This window comes from Polistes dominula, unplaced genomic scaffold, assembly GCF_049000335.1.
Source record: "Polistes dominula isolate Pdom_NZ unplaced genomic scaffold, Pdom_raw_medaka contig_19, whole genome shotgun sequence".
NCBI lineage: Eukaryota > Metazoa > Arthropoda > Insecta > Hymenoptera > Vespidae > Polistes > Polistes dominula.
The window spans coordinates 317,467-338,584 of NW_028301058.1; the positions used below are offsets into that span (position 1 = coordinate 317,467).

At 43.7% G+C, this 21,118-nt stretch overlaps 1 protein-coding gene across 5 annotated transcripts in view; it reads right to left on the bottom strand.

Moving 5' to 3' along the window:
• Nucleotides 1–253: 253 nt before the first annotated feature.
• Nucleotides 254–21,118, bottom strand: part of tio (zinc finger domain-containing protein tiptop) — a 124,626-nt gene continuing 103,761 nt past the window's right edge. For all 5 annotated transcript variants that reach the window (XM_089175781.1, XM_015325652.2, XM_015325651.2 and 2 more), the window contains 2 exons: nt 8,822–9,068; nt 254–6,457 (listed from right to left, as the gene is read on the bottom strand). In XM_089175781.1, coding sequence (XP_089031907.1) covers nt 2,767–6,457; nt 8,822–9,068 — 3,938 coding nt within the window. In that variant the 3' untranslated portion in view covers nt 254–2,766. The remainder of the gene's footprint in view (nt 6,458–8,821; nt 9,069–21,118) is intronic.

Genomic DNA, 21,118 nt, shown 5'->3' on the forward strand with positions numbered 1-21,118 from the left:
TCGTATATAATTACAATAATAATATTAATATTATTATTATGTCGATAAATACTTTTTAAAGTCCGCGATGGAAGAAGTAGAGTTTACAAGAAATACGTATACAAGTGTGTTCCGTTCTTTACCGGCCCACCTCGCCGGTGGCCGTACGCAGCAGCTGCCTCTTCTGTCTCTTTTTCTCTTAACCTTTCTTTCCATTTCTAACTCATTCACTCTCACTCTCACGCGTTCTTCCAACCATTTTTCCATATCCATCTTTCTCTTGTACTTGACTTTCTTCCCTACTTTTTCATATCACATAGCATTCGCGCACGCACACACACATTCAAACACATTCGCGCACCCCCACATATATACACTCTCTATCTTTTTTTTCTCCTTACTAGCTGAATTCATACTCAATGCCCTAGTAATGTTAGAATCATCACACGACACTTTCATCGTCTATCACCCTCTCCCATTTTTTGTTCTCTTTATATTATAATAATCGTAATCGTTAATCAATATACACAATATTCGCAGTAATTCGAGTGACAATAATGACAATATTTTACACGTAAAATGACGCATCAGCTCGCTCGGCGCAATAAATATTATTTCAACAAAGAAAATTTACAAAGGTTTCTCTCTCACTCTTTCTTTCTCTCTCTCTCTACACGTCATTCTAAGCGCCGAGAAACATGGATCAACCTTTTTTTTTCAACCCTCACATACATTTTCCTTCCTTTCTTTCTTTATTATTTATATTTCGTCCTAAACAATCTCACACTCGTCGGCTCGATTTAACTTTCGTCATTTTAATTAATCAAGAGCCTCATTATTATATATTTTTTCAGGTTTTTTTTTTCACAACACGCAACATTTTCTCGGAACTATCTCGCATACTTTCGTTTATTCACATGCATTCAACTGTCGCACAATTTCTTTCTCTCTCTATCTTTCTTTCAAACTACTTGTTCGATTCATATACTTCCGATCGATTAGCAGTCATAGACCTTCGAAGAGGGCTTCTTATTTCATTCATTTTTCATCCCCGAGCGGTCTTATCGGTTTTCACAATTTTTTTCTTTTTTTCGTGACAGTAAGTATCAACAAAGAAATTCCTATACAGGGGCGAACCCTAAACCTATCCTAAACGCTAATAAACTACGGTTCTTACATTCTAGAGGTATACATGCTGACGACCTTACGACAGGTGATAGGTAAGCTGTTCCATTAGTTTCTTACTCTCTTTCTATCTCCCCTTCTCTCTCTTACACTTTCTCACGTCTTTAGATACCAATATTATAGTTACTTTTGTCTCGTCTCTCTCTCTCTCTCTCTCTTTCTCTCGCTTTCGTTCTTAATATTTCTTACTCTTATTCTTACTCTCATTCTCTCTCTCTCTCTCTCTCACGCTCGCTCTCTCATCTCTCGTCGTAAATGTCCTTAAGTATTTATAAAATCACAAACTTGGCCGCGTGCCGAGTCTCGTGACTCAGCAGTGCCGCGAGATATGGTGGCATCACAATTTAATTAACGCTCGTTCAACACCCACTTCATCGTCACACCCTCTAACATTCTCTAAGTAACAAAAAAAGAAAACAGTAATTGACAGGAACGGATACAGTATCGAGTTTCTCTTATTAGTTTCATTTCTTAGTTTTTTTTCTAAGTTTCATTTTTTCACAAAAAGTTTTTTCGTAAGAAGGAATGAAATTTGAAAACAAAAAAAAAATGAAGAAAATTGCAAGAAGATTCTGTTTTTTTTAATCATACGCCAGAACATCTTAGTGGTATCGCTGTGTATCATTTGGACATTAGAATTAAATGTTGAAATGATATTGCTAGTTAAATTTAAAATATATAATTTGTATATATATATATTCGAAATAACGTAGGTCATCGTCATTGTCGTTGCAGTCGTCGTTGCAGTTGTCTTTTCGAATGCGTACCACTGAAATTTCTCGCGTGTTTCTTTTTTAGGTTTTTTTTTGTTTTTTTTTTTTATTTCAAAGATAATTTATTATTAACGCAATGGAAGAAGTAATGCGTTTTGAAACGTGGAAGGGCTTTTTTTATATCGCGAAAACGGAACTCGAAACACTCCACCACATTCCGTGCGGAGATTTTCTCGATGAAGGGGTCTGTGCACGATTTAGCGAATCATGCCGACAACCCCTAGGAATGACAAGATTTTTGTCCTCGATGATGGTCCAAAAATGATCGCCGATTAATTAGAAAAGGTATCCACGTCGCCTTGTTTTAACTTTCTTCGAACAACGTAAGAACGATACCTGTCGTTCTTGTCGTCGAAATGACATCGTTTGAATTTTCATTTCTATGATAAAAAAGCACCGTATTGGAAAATCAACGGATTCGCGTAGAATTACGAGAATTCGTGATTCGGACACGACGCTAAACTATTCTCAATGTTCTTCTCTCTTTTTTACTTCACAAATCTGTAGCCGATATATCGATCTTTGAACTTTGAAAAGCTATTTTGAATGATACGACGAAGGAAGGAAGCTTTTACATAATTTATGTAATATCATCGAGTGATTGCAATGAATATGCGAAATTGTCGAAATCTTACGCGTCGATCAAAACCGAGCTATCTATCGCGATAGATATCGTCTGATGCTCTTTGAACATAAAATTGAAAATAAAGTAAGATGCCATTGGCGCAGGGCGTCCGCGTGGCGAAAATTCCAACCACATCGCTAGTTACAGTCGTTACAGTATAGATACACTTATGTACAAGTGGCACCGCTACTTACGGAGCACGGACTATACGTACTTGCTGGACAATTGTTTGGCCAGCTCCGTATACTTGAGAAACTTAGAGTGTGGACTCTCCTCGAGAGGAGATGCCGCTGACTGGGATGGGCTGCCGTTTGCTTGCGGAAGAGGCGGCGACTTGTTGCGTTGGGACGTGGGTGGAGACGATGAACTGTGACTACTGGGGCCACCGGAAGCCGTTTGCGATGCCGCTGCGGCTGCGGCTGCCGCCGCCGCTGCTGCCGATCTTCCGATCGTCAATGGATCTGGGATGACGCCATCTTTCACGAAGTGCATCTTCGAAAGATGATGCCTGTAGGCTCCTTTGGAAATGAACGGTGTGTCGCAGAAGGCGCACTTCATGATCGAGTCTGCCGTGACTACGGCGTCGTTACAGGCCCAACTAAAAGCTAAAATGGCTCCTGGAGTTGGCCCGGCACCTGGTCCGCCTGCACCTACCGAACTACCGCTTCCAGGAGCGATCGAACTACTGGAACCAGAAACGGACCTTGACGCGCCGCTTCCACTGGGACCACGCGTTTCGGTTTTGTCACAGAGTTTTTGAAGAGCTGCCAGTGGATGACTGCTCGTTTTTCGTCCTTGCGAATCCACTGTGTTACCGGTACCTCCTCCACCTCCACCGGATAGGCTATCGAACATAGAAGAGAGGGCACCGAGGCTACTGGATGCTTTCGTATCTGGTGTTCCTCTCGGGGTGACTGATCTATCGCTGCTGGTAGGACTGCTTGTACTGTTTCTGCAAGGACTACGAGCCACTTGTTCGACTTGGCTCGTCGATCTTGGAGTAGGTGGATTCATTCTAGGCGACTGAACTTCTCTACCTTCTTCCGCAGTCTCGTGAAGACTGCTACGTCGGTGATTATACGAGGCTTGTTCTTCCTCCTCTCGACAATCGTCCACCACTTCTTTCTTAACGAACACCTCTCTCGACGGTTGCGTTTGTTGTTCTTCCTCATTCGTTCCTCTTTCATCCGTTTCCTCGTCCCTCGGTTCCTTCTTGACCACAACTGAGGTAGACTCCTCATCTCCGGACTCTTCCGCAGTCAAATGATGACGGGTTGGTACTGGCGTCGGAGTTTGTTTATCCGGAGTGACACGATGGTGATGAGAATGAGCGCTGGAATGCCTCTCGTGACCAACCGTAGAGAGATCCATACGTCTTTCTGGTGTCATCGTATCCGTCCTACCGCTTCCTCTCTCCGATATGGAACTGGATTCACTGCCGCTCCGTTCTCTCCTCGCAGCAGCACTCGCATTGTAATGCTGCTGTTGTTGCTGTTGATAAGACCGAAGAAGATTCATCGTTTGAGGATCTACTAGTGGCTTCGTGTAATCCACGCTCTCGTCTATTCCTAATCTTTTAAGAATGCTAGTTCCCATAGGTGCACCTGGTTGTGCGTGATGCAACCCTGCCGTTCCATGTCTTACTCGAGAATCGAAGCTCTTCTCGATCAACTTCTCGATGGCGTTTAAGACGGAGGGCGAGGACGTGCCGGTGGTTTCGTTCGTGGTTGGCGTTGGAGTGTCCTTACCTGGTGTGGTAGCATCGCTAGCCGAGGAAGGTGATCGGTGATGCCTCGACGATACCGAAGAAGCATCCTCATTCACACTTTTACGGCCACTTTCGCTCGGTGGCAAAGTTGCTGGCAAGTGATTCGACATGAGTGCAGTTTTCAAAAAATTTCGTTGGTTAACTCCGACCGTTCCGGCTCCTATGCACTGACGTATGTGCTCGACAAAGATAGTAGTTTCAATTTTCTCTCCGCATTTCTCACAAGTGATTCTTCCTGCGTGTTTTCCAAGACTGTGGCTTAGGCCGGTCCCAGCATCGCCATTTTTAAACTCGTTTTGCGCTCGTTCCAATTCTAATAACTTTCTCACTGGCAATGATTTTTTTCTCTTCTCGCGCGTTTGTCTCCGACGACCACCGCTCTCGGTAATCGAACGCATTATGTGCTCTTTGTAGTGAGAGTTCTTGACCATATGATTACTTAACTCCTTCAGAGAACTAAAGGCTTGATCGCATACTTTGCAAGTTAGTACGGCGCTGACATGACTGCTGGCAGCTCCAGCGCCGGGACCACCACCAGTGTTACCACTGTGGGGACCGGTTCCTGTACCAGGTGGTACTCCACCCGTATTTCCTCCGCTTCCAACTCCACCTCCACTGCTACCACTGCTACCACCCCCGCCTTTGCTCTCATCAGAAGATTTCCAAGAAATAATTTGCTCTTGCGAAATGATGTTGGTATAATGTTGCGTTTGTTGCATATGCGAAGTCATTTCTGCAAGGGAACGGAAGCTCTGACCGCACCACATACATTTAAGAATCTGCCTGGTTTGTTCGGCACCTTTCCCAAGCCAAACGTCTTGACCTCTGACCAGCTTTCTAGGCAACGGCATAGTTTCCTTTATAAGAAGGTTCAACTCGGATGGACTTTGCTTGTTAGTTGGGGTAGCGGAGTTGTTGCTACCGGCGTTGCTTGTCGAAGTTTGCGGCTGGTGCGATTGTTGTGGCGGCGGTATCGTCGGCATCGTCGTTTGTTGGGGATGCAAAGCTGCAGCCGGTGGTGGTACGGGCATATTAACGCCGCAATGCTTCGCTTCCTTCATGTGCGACGTCATAGCGGCGAGCGTTGGGAAGCTTTGTTTGCACCATACGCATTTAAGAACATCTTTGGCCTGTTCCGCTCCTTTGCTCAGCCAATGAGATTGCCAAGCACTGTGACGACTACTTGATGTTGTGGACGGCGTGCTGCCAACAGAAGTGCCACCGCTACTGCCGCTGCACGAAGACGGCCTGAAAAGATCTTCGCCACCTAATTTGCTTAACTCGCTCATTTTTTCCAAAGCCTTGGTAGCTTCGCTGGGTTGATAGGATTTTTCAAGGGCTGCCGGAGGCTTCATTTTTCCGTTCCAAAGTTGATGGTGATCAACAACACCGCCAGTACTTTTCGGAGACAATTGTTGCTGACTAGTAGCTGCTGCTGCCACAGCTGCAGCAAAGTATGGAAAGTGCGAGGCCACAACCGGCGATGTCCACGGTGAGACTACCGGTGGCCTACCAAACGTAGATGGTGAACTGGTTGCCGTTACGTCTTGATGACCAGTAGAGGCCGCACCGGCCAATCTCGAAGATTTACGGGGAGGTGGAGGCGAGGAATCTTCAGGTCCTGGTCGTTTCCTACTAGGCACCGACAAATCCAACGGACCGTTATTCGTTTCTGTCGAAGAGGATGGCGTTGGCGGCTTGCTGAGGTTCAGAATATGTTCTTCCTCCTCTTCTTCCGTCGAGGAAGCTTTTCTCGTGCTGAAGTCTAGAACGGCTGGCAATGGGGTTGCCGATGGTGAAACCTCACCGATGCTGCTCGGCGAGACCATGAGACCCGGCGTTGCTGCTGGTGGCGAACAAGAGGACGATACCAATGGCGATACTGAGCCTCGCGATAAAGGCGAATGTCCAAGGAGGAGCCGTTGATGTGTTTGCTGAAGATAAGCCGCCATCATTGCTGCCGAATGCGGTGGTAGAAGAGGATGAGTCCCAAGGGGTAGAGGCACGATACTACTTGGACTAACTGGACTCGCGCTGCTCCTTGTTGCTAAAGGTGGGGGACTTCCGGTCGCTGGACCGGAGGATTCCCGAGAATCTCTCGAGGGACAGCGTGGACTCATTTGTTCCCTGAAAGAATAACAGAAAGGGGTATTGAAAAAGAATGACTTGTGATATCCTCTTCGATTAGTCTGTCACATTCGTTCGACTGATCGCTGATTTCCAGAGATTTTGACGATTCACCTGCTTCTTAATCTCTCTTTCTCTCTCTTTTTCTTTCATCATTTGTGACTTTCCCCGTCTCTATGACCGATCTGTACAAAGCGCGTTCGATGCCACGAATCGTTCGTACCGGAACTCTCGACCGGACAGGCATCATTAATCATGATAACCGAGCGATAAATTTCTTGTAACTGATCCGCGAATACCGGCACAACGCAGGTGACGCCGTGACGTTAATATTTCATAACCGGCCGCCATGAGAATTACTACGTAAACAGCTTTCGCTGTTGCTGCACGATGGAAACGACGAATACCCGGAATCGGTGATGAATATAAGCAGAAAAAAAATTCTCTCGTGATAGATAGAGCCTCTCTTGACGCTGGCATGTTTTGCGACGCAAACAGCGATGGATAATTCACGCTTGAAAACGCCTGTCGTTCTTAACTCTTCGTATCTACGTGAATATGAATGCGAATAAAAATACTGTAGTGCAACGGGAAAGAGACGATTCGTAAATGCCAGCCTTACCATCGCGTCGGTTCGTTGAACGCATAAAATGTGACCCGATATATGACATATAATACTGCATTCATTGTTTTCAAAAATACGAATCACATCTAAACGATGTATCTGTCTCCCCAATAAAGTCTATTAACATGTATCGCGAATGTACACCCAAGGTTGACGTGAGAAACGCGTGATAGAATAATTCTTAAACACCATAAAGAAAAAAAAATTAAATACCTTACGGAACGTCATCCACGCATAGGAGAACGATCTATCTCAAGAAGTAAGCACGTGGTCGAAGCGCGAGCGCGGGTGTGGGTGCGCTCGCGTGTCCTCTCTAACTCTCTCTCTCTCTCTCTCTTCTCTCTCTCTCTTTCTTTTTTACACTTGACGACGAGGTGTTCTCAACGCGAACGGAAGGGACACAGTAGAGCTGTCGACGGCTCGCTCGTAACTGACTCCTCCTGACTGAATGCCGAATGCGTGCCGCGAGATGAAAGGGGACCACCGCCACGCATGCAGGGGAAGTTTTTGGGGGCTGGCGGCTCGAGGGGAGGGGACATCACCTCCGGCCTTCGCCACGGCGTCCCTAGTTTAGTGAGCGAGGTGGAGGTGGCGATGCTGATGGAGGTGGAGGTGGTGGATGTGGAGGTAGAGGAGGCGTTAGCGGAGCAGTGGGTGCCTCTAACGGGTGCCGCTAGCAGGCTCCTCTTGTAGTTGTGTGTGTATGTGTATGTGTTGTAGGGCGGCGGCGTAGGACTCTCTTCGTAACACGTGCCTATCTCTATTAGCCGTGCGACGTTGCGCGGCAGCCACCGATATCAGCTCTGACACCAGCTTATTTATCCCTCTCCTTCTCTCTCTCTCTCTCTCTCTCTCTCTCTCTCACTCTCTTTCTCTCTCACACTTAACCTGCCAGTACAGAGCGCGCCCGACGAGACCCGCCGCTCTCTGACGATTTGTTGCGTTCAAACAAGGAACAGAGCGTAAAACACACTCATCCACGTACGTGAACACACAGAAGAGGGACCCAACGACGGCAACATCAAAGTGCAAAAGCACCGTACGGCTTCCCCGATGATTTAGGTGCTTTATTATCAAGTCTACGGATAAAGCACCGACTAATGAGTTTGAAACGCCACGATGTTGATCGTCCTCTTTCTCTCTCCCTCGCTAGAGCTCTGTGCCGCATCTAGTTATACGTACCATCATCTAAGTGTGGCTTTGTTGCGCGATTCCGTTTTAAAGACTTCATTTTATAACTACGCCTATTTTCTTAATTAGCTACTATTCTACAAGACCAACATTGATGTTTGATAAGCCCTGTTCGAGATGTTCATAATTGTGCTAGAATAACTACGTACATTTGAATCAAAAATAAAAAGGTTTCAGTCCTCGCGTGATCAAGACTCTCCAGAGAATCCATCGTATCCCACGAGTGTCATTTTTGCCTGATAAAATAGTAACCTTGTTTCTTCGATTCAATACTGTTAGTGAGAGCGATCAAAATTGATAATACGCAAGTATGTCATTCCGAGAAAGTATTAATATATATGATGGATTCAGGGATAATACTTGTTCCATTTAAATTATGCAATTTTTTCTTTTAGTCATTATCTGATGCTTCGAATTATATTATTCTTATAAACAGTTTCTATGCAAGATCTTAATTTTGTAAAATGTGATGAAACATGTTTTACCTATCTAACCTTCATTTCAGTGACTTATCTTTGATAAAAATATATATTAAAACATTAAAATACCTATCAGGTGGTCCAGTATCCCTCAAAATGGTAGGATTTAATCTCGCGGAAGCAGAAGTTGATGGTGGTGTGGCTGGTGATGCTTCCTCGTCATCCTCTTCGTCGCTGGCCTCACCATCGTCGTCTTCTTTGGCCGCAGGTGCACAACCTCTTTCACTAGGGCTGACTGGGCCATCCTCGTCGACGCAATCGCCTTCTTCGCCCTGGAGGTCCGTGCCAGGCCCTGAGCCTTCGACGCCGTCCTCCCCTACGATCAAAATCAAATGCACAAATTTATTTTTAAAGTTTTCATTCAAAGGACCAAAGGTAAATATGCAAATCCTAATACTTGTCACTACAATACATTGCACTTTGAACCTGATTATAATCGTAGCTACGATAAATTGTTAATTTTTATTAAACCTTCTTCCCCGATTTTTGCAGTTCTTGTCACGCAGTAAAACCTTTTCTTTAAAGTAACGTGTAGTGACTTAACAGAAAGATTATAGAAAATGTGAGAACTAGTATTTCGAATCGACGAAAAGAAAGTGTAGGTATCTTTTTTTTTTTAAATCAATTAGCTCTTAGAATTGGCAGAGAAATCGTTAGAGGTTTTGATAATTTATAGAATATATATCTGGTGGCTGAAATCTTCGATATCGCGATTCCATCGACTGCAACCATCCGTGACAGAAAGGCCGTTGGAAACAGTGAAGTAGGACTTTCTATCATCTAAAGCATCGGGCACGAGGTGATTAAGTACGATAGAAGGAGAAAGGAGGAAGGTGGGAGGGAGGGTGGTAGGGGGCCAGAGAGCATGCGACCCGGTAGAGAGAAGACGCTCAGAAATGACGGAGCTAAGTACCCAGGAGTGATATAAAGGTGCAGATGGCGAGTAACACAATGGCACTATCGGTTCATTTATCAGCCTTTCGCGACGGCGCCGATGCCAACGACGACTAAGAACGACGACGACAGGGATGGCGTCGTCGACATCTACCGTACTCTACGATGAGAACGTTGGATACGTTCTCGACGATGACACTGTGCCATTGTGAATCGGTAAAGAGTAAGAAAGAGAGAGGGAGAGAACTTCCGTCATTTGCATTATGAGTTTTAATCAAATCATTTCCTTTTACAACAGAATCGACGAATCTACACAAAGATAGAGGGAGAGTTCAACTAGTAGGATTCATTGTCTTGCTTCTTTGACAATATTAATCGTGATTTAGCATTCGATTCGTTGGATAACGAAAGACTGTCAAAAGGTAAACGTTTTTCATGAGCCTACATTGAAAATGGAGGTAAGGGAAGTATAGTATCAACTGCAGTGGAGCGTCGAACTCGAGACGAACGATCGGAGGTCTTGAAACTCTCTTTCTCTTTTTATCCCTTAGAACCCTCGGAACCGACCGCCATCTTGAGAACGACGTGTCCACCTCCAGGAAGGGAGTGTCGTCGGTAGCGATCTCTTCTGGTACTCGTACGAGAGCATAAGAGAAGAGGATGAGTTAAGGAGAGAGAATGGAAGATAGTCAGTAAGGTAGCACACCTCCCTGATGCAGAGAGGGGGTGGGGACAAACCAGGAGCACCGTCCTACTTTGCCGACTGACCAACCAAACGATCGTTTGTTCGCGGATGGGCCACGGAAGAGGGAGAAGAAAGGAGATCGCACATTGATCCGTAGGAGCATCGGCAACTAATTACGCAGATTTATGTCCCCATTGTCCATTGTCTCTCTCCCAGAGCGGCCCTTCGAGAACCCAGAGCAAGACCGAGGACGACTCTTGCTCGGGGAACCAGCAGCGAACGCTTCGAGATCTCCTACTCGTGAGAGTGAGAGAAACCAACGGGGGTATGAAAAAAAGAGACAGGGAGAATGGGGGAGAGAAGGAGAGACAAGCACGACGACAACGACAACGACGAGGACGACGAAGAAGACGAGGACGACGACGAGAAGAGATAAAAGGAGGACCCTGAGGATCGCTTGGATTCAAGCTTGTTGCTGGTAGGGGAATGCAAGAACTTGCAAGAGGGTATGAGAGACTGAGAGAGAGAGAGAGAGAGAGAGAGAGAGAGAGAGAAAACGAGCGGGCGGGCGGACCACCGGCAAGCAGCCCCGCCCGCTTCGAATATCGTCTCTTCTTTTACCCTCTCGACTTGGTTCGTTTGTACTCTCGTCTACTACCTTTCTTCCTTCCTCTCTTCTTCTCACTTCTTCCTTCGTTCCATTCTCTATTTCCTCCTTACTCCTGCTTAGATCATTTTCCAGCTGTTTGGGCATTTAGTCATTTAAATATTCTCTTATTGATGAATTTTTTAGCTATCTAATTTATGGATTATGTCAATGAATTGTTCCTTAAAAAATGAGGGGAACCCCTCGTTTAGGTTGCACTTATGTTATCCAGTTATGGTCAAGGTCACGGCAGATACCGAGAAGAGGATGCAAATGCAGCTAGCACGAAGAAATGTCGTGCGGGTCTTATTGGCAGGACGCTAACAAGGTGCACGGGGAGTTGGTTGGTTGGTTGGTTGGTCGGTTGGTTGCATATACCAGCACGGTGCAAGGTAAGATACGACGGGAACGTGGCGTACCGAGTTTTAAAGCGGTCCGAGCCCTGACACTCGACGAGATGTTGCCGTACGATATCCGTTCCTCCTGTCCTCGCAGCTATTTCAGCTGCTGGTACCTTGCAACTAACTAGTACTTACATTTGTACCTACCTATGAAACTTTAAACCTGTTTCCTTGTCTATGTCTTTCATTTTTCTAATAATATCCTTTAATCTCAACATTAATTAATTAACAAAAATATAATAAATAAGGAACAATAATTAATCTTATCAGGAATTATTTTGTTTGTATTATTCGGTTCTCATAGAGTCACACAAACTTTCGTAAATGCTTTTCCCCTCATCCACCTCCTTTTAGTTTGACCATTCCTCTGTCCATCTTCCGATGGAACATGTGCTACGAGTAGGTATATACCTATATAGGTGTGCAACACATGTTGCTATGTGAAACTGGTTAACTGCTTACCCGCTTGAGTATCCGTGGTGTTCGCGATACCGCGATCTAACTCTCTTGGCCGCGAGTTCTCCTCAACCGACGATAGTCACGCTCACGACTCATGGGGACCAGATCGTTCCTTGCTAATTGCCAGTAACCCTGTTCATAGCATCAACCTTTTCCTTCCACTCGAAACGCGATGGACACTCTAAAGTTTCTCTTTTTAAACGTGACGTGTTTCGATCTACTTCTAAATATTTCTTTTTATTCAAAGTACTTCCTATTTTATTTGTTTCAATTTAAAATAAAGTATTTGAAATAGTAATGTTACTTGCACAAGACCTGGTAAAGAACTAAAGTATGACTACTCGAAGTTACACTAGGCACGTGTCCAAGCGATAAAAAGAAATTAAAAAAAAATGACAGAGAACAAAGATTAGAAAAGTACCCGTCTTTTATGCTTTATAATAAGTCCACACAGATGCGTGACTTGAATCACATGAATGATAAAATACGCAATAATGTTAGTGAATATTATCTTCCGATCGTATGATGATAAGATCTCCGAAATTATCGAAGTGATGTTATAAAACAAAACACTTATTAGATTTCAGCATGGTTTCAAAATATTCGCTACGTTTTCCAAGCTATTAAAAAGATTTGAAAAATGTATGGAGTTGATGTGTCCGACAAGTGAATTCCACAGGATGCATCCTCCTTAGCGTATACGTAAATCACAGGGATGACCAAGACGTATACATTAACGTGTTTAAAAGCTCGCGGTAGTGAGCACATAGCACGACGCCTTGATTTATATGACCTTCGGAAGTGCTAAATCAGTTTCATTTAACGGTAATTAGACTCACTAGCGTAGTCATACTTTTGCACTCGCAAAAATTTACGACACTGCCGAGAGGAGAGTAATGTTTAGTTATTTGCGAGACACCTTATCGAAAGAAAGGGGATTATTTAAGCGATAAACTTGTTGAAAGATAAATCAGCTTCTTTAAAAAAAAAAAAAAAAAAAAAAAGAAAACCAAACGTACGCTTATTTCTGCAAAGATCGTTCGGTACATTTCGATATCAAGCTAAATTACAGGACCGCAGAAGAAAATAAGTAAAATAATATCACCATTTCGTCCATTCGAATAATCTTTATACCAAATCTCTAGGATATTCTATTACGAGAAGAAAATGAAGTTATTTGTTTTTCGTCTCTGTGAGCAAGAAGTCAACCAACCAACCAACCGAGCGATTTGCGAATGGAGGAATATAAAAGAATTTAATTTTCCCTCCCATAATAACTACTCAGAGATTAACTCGGGAAAGTCCTGGTTTGATTTCGTCGAATCTTTGTAAGCATCATCGTTCCTTCGTTATGTCATTCTCACGTCTTTTCCTACCGATTGTGTCAAAGACACTCGTTCTGAGATATCAAGTAAAATACTCTGTTTGATAAAGGGAAATAAAGAAAGATAAAGAAGAATAGAAAGAAGGGAATAGGATCACCGTAATAAGAGATATCTTACGTCCGTAGAAATGAAATTTGCGAATAAACGTATCGAAATTAGATAGCTTAGCAGGTTGCAATAAAACAATACATAATAAGCCGGCGGCGTTGGAGCAGCAGCAGCAGCAGCAGCAACAGCTACGGCAGTGGCAGCAGCGGCAGCGGGAACGGTTCTCTACAGTCGCGGCCGCGGCAGAGATGGAACAAAAGGAGACTGGAGGAGGACAGGAGAGGAGATGAATTTCTGATGCGAGAACCGTCGGGAGGCTGGCGAGGAGAGTGACAGGAGGCAGACGAAGAGACGAACGGATGGACAGGCAGACAGACGGATGGACGGACGGACAGACGGGCGGACGGGCGGACAGAAGGACGAGGATGAGGATGAGGAAGAGAAGGAAGGGGGAAGAGGGAGAGCATCTGCATTGTGATTCTCTCGCGGTCTGCCAGAGAGTGACTGACGGGTGAATCCGTTCTCCTTCCTCCATGCGTCCCACCTCTTCTCCTCCTCCTTTCTCCCTGGGCACTTCTTCCTCTCGAAACCCAGTGCTACAGCTACGCCAAGATGTAGGTAGTACCTACCTATCTACTGAACAAGAATGAGAGAGAGAGAGAGAGAGAGAGAGAGAGAAAGAGAAGATTTCTCGGCCAGCGCGCCATTTCATGATTTTCCTGAATCGTATGTTCACATTCAGCTTTCATTTCTTTTCACTTTATTTCTGCCACTTGGTTCGCTCGAGCGCTTGGTATGAAACGACGGTGATTCGATTTCGCGATCTCTTCTCTTCATCTGGAATTGAACGTCTAAAAGAAGGAGAACGTTCATCATATTTAATATACGAGTGTATGATAAATGAAGACCGTGATCGTCGATGAAAATCTTGACGATTGTACTTTTTCATTTGTTTTTTTTTCCTTTTGTAAGGGGGTTAGAGTTTCTTTCCTACGATAAGTTAGGACTGGGTGTCCGAGAACGTCGTCCTTTCGAAAACGTCAGGTGGTCGGATTCGTGATTCATTTAGGCGATCGTTCGGGAGGACGTAAACGGAACAGGAGGACAGGCTGCGGAACCGAAGACGGAGTACCTACCTACCGTAGTCTACCTGACTGATTGACTGATGAGGCGACTGTTATCCTAAGTCAACACTCACTCCATCAGCCTGTCGAATGTTCTTTCTGTCTCTTTCGCTTTCTTATTCTTTTTAGACTACTCGAACGACGATGCATCCTACCAAACCAAAGCCACCTTGTTGCTCCTATAATGTTTCTCTCCAAAGACTTATACGGGTTGAATAAATTCTACCATCTTTTTCCATTCTACAAACTACGCGTAGGCAGACATTTGTCAATTTTTTTTTATACACTAGTCATAATTAATAGTGTAAAATAAGAGTTAGATGGAACACACGTGGATGTGTATGGTTATGCACCCATAATCCATGCCAATATCTTTTATCAGACGAAAAAGAGTTTTAGCTCGGTAGATCATCGGGTGGGGAAAACATTCTCTACTTCAATTTTCTATAAGGATATTCCAAAGTCGCGGCACTTGGACACGCCTCGTTCAATCTCACGCGATCGACAAGGGCTGTGAAAAGCCTGAATCCGTGCCGCCCGATTGCTTTCTCCCTGCTGCCACCACCTTTCCTGCGTACACTTGAAATCTCCCTCATTCTCTTTCTGTCTCTTTCTCTCTCTCTCTCTCTCTCTCATTCCTTCTTCACTCTTGATCTTTTTCTAGCTTTAGTTCGAGTCACAATTCGAAATATCCAGCTTCGAGATCTTGGATTTCCTGGGCCCGATGGCTGGCTCTGCTCTACACGAAATTGTTGTTTCTCCGAGTAACAAAGTCTCTCGTCGCGAATATTACGTGCCGGAATCCGTGAAAGCTTCGTCCATGCTTTTCATTTCGTTCGTTCCTTCGTTCGTACCTTCGTTCATTCCTTCTACTATCTCTACTGTGTATTCAAGAAACGTCTAACTCTATGCATGTATCTCACTACCAAGAAATTCTTTGCTAATGTCGAAAAATATTCACCGAGATGAAAGCTGACTCGGTGTACCCTATTTCACGTTTTAAACTTTGATCGATAAATTATCAAACGATCAGCACGTTCTTCGTTTAAAGAAATTCAAGAGACAAAAATTCATCTGGATTAATTTATTTCGGTATGTCGAATGATGGGTGAGAAAGAGAAGGTGACAGGAAGGAAAGAATAAAGGATGAAAGAGGGGAAAGGAAACGTGAGGAGTTCGCGCCAAAGGCGTAGTAGCGTCGTTCCAAACTGTTCTTGCTTTGAAGAGGCCTGAGAAAACCGCGTCTCGGCGATAGCGATGGCAAGTGAGATGAAGTGAAAGGTAAATGAACAAGAGAGAGAACGACGATGACGACGACGACGACGGCGACGGCGACGACGAAGACGACGTAAAAGTAGGAGATGACGGAGCGACAGAAATGTCAGAATGACGGTGAATGATGGACAGGAGCCCCGGCGACGCAAAAGCTCTTGCGTTTCTCTCGTGAGAACAGCGCTTGGCAGATTGGCAAGATACACCGCGACCGCTCAAACGCTTGTACGCTTTATTAATGTTCGTATTTTAGTGACATTCTCTCTTCCCCACTTTACTCATACACTTTACAATGAAAACGTTATGCAAATTTTCTAGACAAACGAAAAATTATTCAGAAAAGAGATATTATTATAATACGATTATTATCCGTACAGTAGACTCCTCTATAATGCGCTATATTTTCATATTTTTTTGTAGATTTTCTTTGAGATTATTTATAATTGGTTCGTAACATGTATCGGATAAATTTTCTCGTTGTAAATAAATTTGATATATGAAATAATTTAATAAATTCATTATGTTATTATATAATTAATTAAATTTTCATTTTTAAATTGCGGAACAAAAGATATCGATAATTAAAAAAATAACAGCAATGCAATGTTCAATTGAAACAAATTTAATTTATCATCACAGGGTAGTTGCTAAATTATACGATTTTATTATTTAACGTGTTATATAAAAAGAGTAGTCGCGAAATCTTTGGCTCGTTATACAGGAGTCAACTGTATTTTCCCAGTGTATACGGAAATACAGGAGATGCATTAATCGTTCGTATCGAGAATGAATATTCTCGATTCTTGAGAGATCTCAAACGTCACGATTAATTTCGTTGCGACTACGATCGAGGGCGGGATTTACGGAGGGAGAAGAGGGAGAGTGAAGATGAGGGGTTAAGTGGGAATGAAAACTTGAAAATAACTTTGGGTGAACGCGCGAAAACGTGTACTTTATACCTGCCGTGTCGTTTCACAGCAACGAGGACGAAGACGACGACGACGACGACGACGACGACGACACGTTTCCGTTTGCGGTTCTCTACCGTAATTCGTTGTTTATTACGGTAATAAATATTCAGACTAGGTTTGTCGTAGTTAACGTATGAAGAGAGATGGACGAATGAATACGACGTATCCATCTTCCTATTTTATTTTCAAATTTTGGCACAAATAATGTCGACTTGTTACTCTAGATTTTCGTTAAACGATAACATCGAAATATAGAAATGAAAATGTCGATCTATCGAAAAATATTTATTTTATTATAGACTCGTAGACTCGTTAAACTCCTTTTATCACAAGTACATTTTTAACTGTCATTTCGTACTAATATTTGTACGCGCGATATTCTCGGGTAACGTTCGTGCACGTAGTTTAGCGACGCCCCTTAATGCATTCGCTTTAATAACTAGCTAATACGTTTAGATATATATTGGAAGGGGAGAATTATAAATCGATGCATTAGGCGGAACGTGTGGAAAAAAAACACGTGACGTTTTAACGGCGCTCTTAATGTCTCTTTGCTTCACAAAGTAAAGATGGCTTATCCTACCAGCACCCTTCTCTCACCTCTCTTTTCATAGATGCCATAAGACGTCGTAAATAATAAAAGCGAACTACACACAGATTGCGTGTAAGTACGATCGTCTTAAATAAAGAAGAATAATTATTATCTTCCACAATGATTACAGCAATAAAACAAATTAAAATATAAAAACAGATGTGTGCAGATCACACACGGTGGAAGTGAAACTTTCCAAAAAAAACCAACCTTCGAGAGAATAAGACGACGTTCAGTAGGTGAGAGTGGGGAGGCTACAAAGTTACGAAGCATCGCATAAAGAGGAGACCGAGATAATAAGAAACAACTGAATCCTAAATCCTATAGATGTCTTTTTTTTTAGTGACCTATTCCATCGAGTTTTAAATCACCCTGACTCTAAAGAAGTTTCACGTTGAAAAACAAATTATTTGCAGGAAAAATGAACAACGTGCAGAGAAAGACAATAATAGTTTTAAGTTTAGCATCGTGTCAGTCATCGTTGGACCGATTACACGAGACATATTTTTCATTCGAAAAATATTCAAACTGTGCCAAAAAAATGTTCACGTTGTCGATAGTTTAATAATCCACCTTTTGCTACTACGTCATCGTCATCATCGTCGTCGTTTCGTAGCCTTTCGCATTTCGTGAGATGAGGTATAATTAACTAACCGGCATCATCGGATTGCAAGGAGGAACGTAAAGTAAGAGAAAAATCAAGAAAAAGAAACAATAAATAAGGGGGAGAGAGAGTGTGAATATAAATGTATATAAGTAAAAAAAGAGAGAGAGAGAGAGAGAGAGAGAGACGGAAGTGCGGTATCTCTTTGGTGATTGGGTGGCAGGGAGTGAGAGGTATATAGAGAAGGCAATCGGGTTAATAGTCTCGCGCGTTCTTCGTCGAATGGTATTAATGCACACAACATACATACACACATGTATATAATAAATACACGTATATGCAGTGTAGGTAAGCCGCGAAGATGCAAGCAACCGATGCGAGAGACCGATGCAGGTACGACGACTGGATGATGGATGGACGGTACACGTCCGGTAAGACCGTCCGTCCGTCCGTCCATCCGCTCGTCTGTCTGTTCGTCCGTCGGTCAGATCGCGCAACAGGCGACAGTGATGATCGATGCGGGACTGCCGTCGTTCCTGCTCCTGGCTCCTGCTGCCACTACCGAGCACGATGCTCGCTTGCTGATATTGATGCTGATGCGTTTGTTGCTGCTGCTGCTGTTGCTGCTGCTATTGCTGCTTAGGAAGAAAGCAAAATCCGCAAACTCGTTTCGCACACTTACTTAGTAAAGTGTCTAGTCGTATCTAATGATTCTTACGAAAGTTGACACGGAGGTGCGCATTCAATCAATATCATTTGATTAATGAGAACAATCATTTTATATTAGAATTTAAAGATATCTACTATTTATTATAACTTATTTGTTGGAATTAAATTTAGAATTGAAGTGAATTTTGATATCAAAGTATTGGGGAGTCTAAAAAGAGAAATAATTGTGCAAATATTAAGTATATACCTAAATAAATCGATACTTTTAAGAAAAAAAAGAAGGATCTCGCGATAGACGAAACGTCAACAGTCCCTCAAGCTTTCCCTTGGTTCTTTGCTAGCCCTGTTCGGCTTTGGAACGTTTGACGAACGTCCCGAACCGGACGCGGCTCCGAACGAGAGAAGCCGTAGAAGCGTGGATGCCACTGTGAGGGACAGAAGGAGAGAGGAGGTGACAGGAGGACGCCTTCATCACGATATCCGTCACTCCACTCCTCTCTCTTTCCTTCTCGTGCTTTCTTCAGTTCCTCTTTCTCTTCATCCTTCTACTCCACCTCTTCCTCCTCCTTCTTGTCCTCCTTCCACAGCTCTTTCTTGCACTTTCCGTCACGCTGCCTTTCGAAGTGTCAGTCCTGTTACAGACTGCCGGTGCACGGCCCGTGACAACAATAATTGTCAGCGAAGTAACGTCTCTCAAGTCGAGAAAGAGCGAAGAGAAAGGGTGGAACGTCCGACGAGAGAGAAAGAGAGACCCGACAAACGCTGCTGTTCGCGCGCGCGCGCGTTAAAGAAAGAGAGAGAGAGAGAGAGAGAGAGAGAGCAGTACGCTCTATTTATAGAACCGACAACAAACACGGAGCAGCTGGTGTCGATCCGTCCGGTTATCGTTGCGTTTACACTGACTGTGTCATATTCGCTTTCTCTCTCTCTCTCTCATTCTCTCCTGCACATCTTTTTTTCCTTTCCTCTTTCTCTCTCTCTCTCTCTCTCTCTCTCTCGAAGCAGCGCACAGAAGTTAAGAATCTTTCGCCTTCCTGTATGCCCGTCCATCACATAAGTGTTTCCTTAATACGCGAACGTCTGTGCTCGATGTACAATTTCTTCGTACCCATCCTTCTCTAATAATACAAACTTAGAAGAAGAAGGAGGGTGCAAAAGACGAGAGTAAAAAAATTGCTCGTACACTTTGACTTCCTTTTTCGAGAAGACCGTTTTTGAGGAGTGAACGTTCTTCTTATGGACGGGGATCTTTCGATCCGTTCCGCGTGGAATACCCTTTACTTCAGAGAGTGAGAGGATACTTCGCGGCTGGCCGCTCGCGGCGTGACAGACGTAGAGAAAATAAGGCGCGTGACCGGTCCGCGTCTTAATCCCGTCTTCTCTCTCTCAGAATGGATGTCTCTCGAAAAGAGCACCGGCCGTCGCTCCTGCACCACCACATCGTCTTTTCGTTTCATTTCGAAAAAAGAAAAAAAAAAGAAAAAGAAAACGAACACAGATGAAGAAGATGAAGAAGAAGAAGAAGAAGAAGAAGAAGAAGAGGAAAATCCGAAAATAGGCCTGCGTGCTCGCGAATGAGCGAACGGCCGGCTCACCGATCCGTCCTAATAAATATTGTGTCAACGTAAATAAATGCCTTGCCACGTGGTACGCTTGAGTGGTTAGAACTAAGAAGCAAAAGTAGTGAGAGAGGGAGAAAATGGCGGCAAGCTCGATCCGTCCTCCGGATGACGGACGGTTGATGTACAGGAGGACAGGTGCACTTCTCGATCTTCTCTCTAGGTCCGCTCCTTTTATTCTAGTCCATAGTCGTAATCGTCTTATGTTAGTTTCGATATCATCCTATCCTACTTCCTGTTGTATATGTCTTTTTTTTTACTCCAACGATTCGTTTCGTTTGCTTACACTTGACATTCCTTCGAGTCGAAAGAAAGATTTCTCTACAGTGATTATTTTACGTGCATGAATATTCCTATTTCTTATCTGACGTCTGCATTTCTATTTGACTTAGATACTTTGTAGTCACGGAAACGATTTATTCAATATAGTAAAAGCTTTTATCAGGCAGATAATAATCAAAAGCACGCGTAATACCTTGTAGGAAACTCGTCTATCTCATTGGTAAAAATGGAATATATAGGCATGTACGTATCTGCTAGTCGCACTCGTTGGCCAAGCGTATAAAGTATTTGCTACGTACGTCCGGCAGATTAGCGTGAATAGGGATTAGAAACATCGACTTGTCGTTGAAGTAACGGATGGGTGATGCGGTGGACAGGTGCACCACTCAATCTTCCTCTCTCACGTCGTTCTCCTCTAATTTGCCTGTCTCTGCGGGCTTCGATCCGCCATCCTGTCCGTGTAAAGTGCGTCACGGATGCACCGGTTAACTTTACGCTGCAAAGTCCGAACCGATTTCTATGTCCGTTACTACTATTTTTCTTCTTTTAATCTCTTCCGTAATTATTTTCACTCTTTCTTTATCATTCTCTGTGTCTTTCAAGAGATTAAGAGAAACGTATTCGGTTTGTCTTCGCGTTCACATAGTAATGGCGTCGTCGTCGTCGTCGTCGTCGTCGTCGTCGTCGTCAATTCAACAGGAATGAAAAGCTAGCT